Consider the following 6,311-nt stretch of genomic DNA (forward strand, 5'->3'; position numbering starts at 1 on the left):
AATAAAGTTAATAATTTTTATTACATAATAATTAATAATAATAAAACAAAAATATTAAAAATAAAACAAAGGCTTCTAGTGTATTGTATAAATAAAATAAAAAAATTAAACAAAATGTTAGCTGTAAATAAATAAATGAGTTACACAATACATTATACTTTTTAAAATAACATAAAGTAATTATAGTAATAGTAAATAATAATAATATAACTAAACAATAACTTTCATAAAATATTTATATATTATAGAATAATAATAAACTAAAGTAAAAATATGTTTTTTATTTCTATAAAATGCTTTTTGATGTTTTCAAAAAAACTATAAAACCGGTGATTTTACATAAAAGTATAATATAATATAGATAGGTATACAAAGTATAAAAATATATATAAATATATAAAATATTAAATAACAAAATTAATATAAATTCAAAAGTAAGTTATATTAATATTTAAAAAATAATATACAACAAATTATTTTATTTTATAGATAAATACTTTTAGTATAATGTGGAGTCAACTATCATTAGCATTATTAATGAGTTGCGCCCTTTTGGGTCAATTAAGTTGTTTGGACACCGAGTTGTCATCGAGTGATAGTCTTCTTCGAGCTGATGCCGTCACTGATTGCTCTCAACAATTGCTTACATGTCTGACACCAAACCTGAAGAATCCATTTACAACTATTACAGATCTTAAGAAAAATTGTAATGAATTGATAAATTGTAAATTAGATAAATGCAATCAATTATTACAAACGGGACAAAATGTCAATTCATTGGGTAAGTGTTTGGGTATGAGTTGTAATGCCTTAGATCCCGTAAAACTATTGCCACAATTACTACAAAATGGCCAATTCATACCTAATCTCATCCAATTATTGGTTATCAGATGTCTACCGATTGGTGTATTATCTAATATTATAAATAGTATTAAAAAACTAGTACAGGGTTAAAATCAAATTAATTGTTGTCATATTATATGATTTACTAATAAAAAATAAATTATATTTCTGATTATCAAATTAATAAATCTTTAAAATATATTTTTTATTTTTTAAATATTATTTCTTATAATTTATATATTGTTATATAATTGCAATAATGTTATATAAATTTGTAAATTTTATATAATCATATATTTTGAAATTAATATTAAACATGAAATAAAAAATATAATAAATTGTTTTTATAAGTTTTACCACAGAATCTATAGATCTGTGAAAAGCCGTCTATAATGAGTGGAAGCGCTTTCTTATGAAAAACAATGTATTTCTATATATAATTGAGTCTATTAGAGCTTATGCTATATTAAACACATTAATGACATATGAGATAATGATAATTGCATTCAAAAAATATTTTACAAAATATTTGAATCCTTTATCTCATCGGTTATAATGCCTTTCAATAGTTTATTGTAATTATACTTAGTATGTATTGATAATTAAATATGATAAACTATTATTTTAATTTTTTAAAATGCTACTAAAATTTGAAAATAACAAAACACAATAATACAGTAGCTTTAGTTTTTAGAAAACACTGAAAATGCCATTTCAAAGTTTCAGGACGTCGTTGCAGGATTACTCATTAAAAGTTAACTATTAACTACATATAACTAAATATTTATTTGATAAATGTTTAAAATTTTTATACAATAAAAGATTTTAAAAAATATTATTTACACTATATCTTAAAATTATTAATAAATTAAATGATTTATTTAACTATATCAAAAAACGATGGAATAATTTATTTATTTTTTGCAAATAAGTACTTAAATAAATTTATTTTATTGGTGTTTATATAATTAAATACAGTATTATAAATCACAATTTATATATTAATAATAAATAACTTAATCTTTTAAGTGGATAGATAAAATTTTAATTTTAAACATTTACAAGTATCATATATTAATTAATTAATATAATTTATTGAATACAAAACTAGTTAAATAACTTGTAATTTTTAATACTATAAGGTTTTTAAAATAGTTTATTTTTCTATAAGGCGTGGTTAACATATTACGTTCGCACTTTTTAAGAAATCTAGACCCCCTCCCTCCCCTATGTTCGCAATTGTTCGCATGTAGTCATTTAAAAAAATTACGTTCGCTTATCCCTAACCGCTACCCCCCCCCCCACCACAAGAAATAAGATATTATCTAAATGCGAACGTTCTTAAAGTCTCTACCCCTCCCCCCCCTCGTTCACAAAAGTTCGCTTTGGCTAACCCCCTCCCCTCAAGTGAGAACGTAATATGTGAACAACGCCTAACATAAATTTAATCCATAAATAAATAATAAAATTAGTTTAAAATTCCATTGTTTTCGAAATGTTTTTATTTAAAATAGCAGTAATTTTGTTAAATATTTGTATTGTAATCTATAGTAAATCATATTTATATAATAAAGAATGGATTGATTTTAAGGTAAATATAAAAATAATTATTACTTAAATATTATTTATATAATTTGTTAAAACAATTTAAATATTTTTTATACCTTACCGTAAAGTAAAAATATAATAAACATTATGACTAGTGTATTGATTAATAATTTTTTATACTCTATTAAATAGTTGTTATAATAGTTGCCAAAAAACGTCAAATAGTTGTTAAAATAGTTATTTAAACTGTATTAAATAGTTGTATATAATTGCCAAAAAAACCAAATAGTTATTGAAATAGTTATTTATTTTCTTATAAATATTTCAACTGATATATAATTCACTTGTTTTCACATATTTACAAAAATGATTTATATAAATAAACTAATTATTTCTATTGTTAAAAAAGTAATATGAGTTGATAACAGTTTACACATGTTATATAATTTATATAACTATTATTTTTTGTTTTTACATATATTTGAGCAATATTTTACAATCTAATGCTTATATTTTTCAAAATAACTGAAATAGTTATTTATAAGTTTTTATAGTTGCTAACCTAACAAATAGTTATTTATAGTTATAATAAAATTTCGGAAATAGCGTCCACTGGTCAACTTCGGTGGACATACTAAGTCCCAGTTATAAGCGTTAAACCGACAAAATAATTTTTTTAGTTGAAAATCAAGACACTAATTATGACAATGTTTATGATGAACTGATACACTTTAAGACATATAATGAACACAAAACAGTTATATATAAACATAATGAACACAATAACAAGGGTATAGACTCTATACTATAGAGTCTTATTATATGGCAATTCATAAGTTTGCTGATATGGTATATCTATACATAATATAATAATTAATTTTTAAATATAATATTTTGTGAATAAAATATTAGACAGAAAATGAAATTAAATGAATTTTGCTAATAAATGATTTGAAAACAAATGTATTGTACGGTCGAACACGTAATTCCCAAAACTCCAATATTTTGTACACCACTCCCAGCGGTATAAAAATACCTAATTTTGTGGACTGGCGTACGGCCGGTGTTGTAACGCCAGTGAGAGACCAAATAGAGAACGGCTGTCGTTGCATTTGAAAGTCAACTGGTCATACATACTGATAAAACAGTGCCGCTATCGGTACCGCAAGTGGTTGACTGTACGATTGAATATGGATTTAATACAACGTATAAGGCATACGAATATACAACTAATTTTGAAGAAAACGTTTTTGTTGTTTCAATTTGTTATTAATTAAAAAAATATATTATTATTAATAATTAATAATTTATTAATATTTTATTTAGGGTTTAACTACAGAAGCTTTATATCAACCCCGTGTTAACTATACAAGAGGTGACTGTGATATTGAAGGCAAAGAAGTTTATGGCAAATCATACGCTTTTGGTGTCGTAAAACCAGGCGATGAACAGGCATTACAAGAAGCCGTCGCCACAATTGGTCCAATTTCTGTGTGCATACAATGTCCTAAAGGTTTCTGGTTTTATAAGGGAGGCATAACTGATGATCCAAACTGTAAATCGGATTTGATTACAGTAGACCACTGTGTGTTGGTTGTTGGTTACGGGACAGACACAAAAACCAAACAAAACTATTGGTTGGTTAAGAGCTCATCGGGTGAGAACTGGGGTGAAGACGGTTACGTACGTATGGCTCGCAATAAGCATAACCAGTGCGCTATCGCTACTCAGGCCGTATATCCTGTGGTAACTCCCGTCTAATTAGAATTGAAAATAATATTATTAAATATTTTTAGGTTTATTATATTTTTTTAATATTCAATTTATTTTTATTAGAATTATAGTCAAACATTGTTATACTTAAGGCTTACTCTTAACTATTAATAAGTAATCAAATGTTTTCAGTTTTAAACTCAGATTTTATTTAAAAAATAATATCAAATATCGATAAAACACACAATTGAATAGTTAAAGATTTTTAGACAACTAATAATTAATTTAACATAATTAGAGTTAACTAAATGATACAAATCTAACAATTGGATATATTTAGAAAAAGACACATTATATAAAAATTGGTGAAATTAAATATAACAAAATTAAAATTAAATAATTAAATTAAATTAATTGTATTAATATCGACTTATCAGCCCAAAGCCTACTTTGTAACTTACGGTTGGTAACGGTATAGGCGCTGATAATATTTAAATCATGATATTTAAATTTTAACACTAGTATTTCATAAACAAAATTTTTAGAAACTTTCTAGAAATTCCCTGATTTTCTAGAAATTTTTCTTTTTAAAGTATCTCTAACTAATTTTATATTGCAAATCAATATTAATCATAATTATGATAAAAATGATTTAGTACTTTTAGGTTAAGTTAATATGATATATGATAAATTGGTTTTATGTGCATATAATTAGAAAAAATGTTGCAATAAATAGTTTATAATTAATTGATTTACTTATACAATATCAGGATTTAATATTATTGTAATATTTATTTAAATATAATATTAGAATAAAAATTATTTTTATAACATTTTGTTAATTCTTCTACATTTTTTTGTATTTTGTGTATTAATACACTTTTTATTTTATAACATTTTAATTAAAAACTTATATAATTATATTTTTATTGTAATCAAAATGTTTTACTTTAAAATAGCAATTATTTTGCTAAATATTTGTATTGTAATCTATGGTAAAACATATTTATATGATAAAGAATGGATTGATTTTAAGGTAAATATAAAAATAATTGTTATTTAAAAATAAATAAATTTGTTACAATATTTTTTAATTTTTTTATACCTTTACGTAAAGCAAAAATATAACAAACACTATGATAATGTTAATGACGAGCTGATCCACTTTAAAATATATAATAAACAAAAATCAGTTATCAATGAACATAATGAACGCTACAGTAAAGGTCTGGAATCCTATTATATGGCAATCAATAAGTTTGCTGATATGCATTAGAATAGATGCTCCCATGTGCCTTATCCAGGTGGCATTAGTGTAGTCAAAAATAAATCGTAATGTTGTATATGAATGGCTAATGCAGTATAATATTTAGTACGTACTAAACATTTTAGTACGTATACAAATGTCTCTTAAAATAGAGTATACTTTAGTACGTACTAAAATGTTTAGTACGTACTAAATATTATTGTACATTTTTTTATATACATAACTATACTGTTAGTTAGTTATAAAAATAGTATCTATATTACAATAGAATCAAATATGATTTTAATTGATAGTTAATAAACTAATTATTATATAACTTAAGAGTACTCAAATATAATAATTTAATGATATATTAATCGTATTTTATTGTTGTATTTTTGTTTAACAATGAAATTAAATTTAAACAAAAAATTTCATATTAATTAATTTTATAATTAAATGAATTAATTTTTCTTAGCACTTTTTTAATTTTAATACATAAATTTTAATATTTAATTTTATCGGATTTATCTATTTATTAGTTATATTTTCTCTAAGCGATTTCAAATCAATCAAATTTATAGTTAGTTTAAATATTATCGTTAAATAACTCGTCGTCTAATGCCATTTCTTTTGATAAATTGTTGAAATCAATTGTCGCATGATTTGTTTTTTGGTCAGCATTTTCATAAGCAATGAGATCAGAAAAAAAGATCTCCGAAAAATCACTTGAAATTAGTCTCGTTAGTTGTCGAAACTTTAGTGTCTGTTTGATTGGTATTTGGTTTGCCATAAATTCCTAAATCTGAGAGATTTATATCTGAAAACAGTAGACTTGACATTGATAGTAAATTTAAAGGCAAGTAATGCTTAGGACTTGAGATCAGTTGATATGACTTAAATGATGTATTAACTGATTTTGTATTAAATCCTATATCCGATAAATCAAAATCAACAAAAA

At 23.2% G+C, this 6,311-nt stretch overlaps 1 protein-coding gene across 1 annotated transcript; it reads left to right on the forward strand.

The window, feature by feature from the left end:
- The first annotated feature begins 507 nt into the window (after positions 1 to 507).
- On the forward strand, positions 508 to 4,152 carry LOC128963358 (procathepsin L-like). The gene is made up of 2 exons (XM_054309862.1): positions 508 to 906; positions 3,718 to 4,152. The coding sequence occupies exons 1-2, from the start codon at positions 508 to 510 to the stop codon at positions 4,150 to 4,152; spliced, it is 834 nt and encodes a 277-aa protein (XP_054165837.1).
- Positions 4,153 to 6,311: the final 2,159 nt, after the last annotated feature.

The sequence above is a fragment of the Oppia nitens genome, unplaced genomic scaffold, assembly GCF_028296485.1.
Source record: "Oppia nitens isolate AA-2021 unplaced genomic scaffold, nextdenovo-longstitch-racon4-pilon3 scaffold7_pilon_pilon_pilon, whole genome shotgun sequence".
NCBI classification, from domain to species: Eukaryota; Metazoa; Arthropoda; class Arachnida; order Sarcoptiformes; family Oppiidae; genus Oppia; species Oppia nitens.

Bases quoted from the DNA above. Each gene is read 5' to 3' on its own strand.
- LOC128963358 (XM_054309862.1), top strand. From the start codon at position 508: ATGTGGAGTCAACTATCATTAGCATTATTAATGAGTTGCGCCCTTTTG. The intron at 907-3,717 runs GTATTATCTAAT...TATTTTATTTAG, and splicing joins TCAGATGTCTACCGATTGGT to GGTTTAACTACAGAAGCTTT.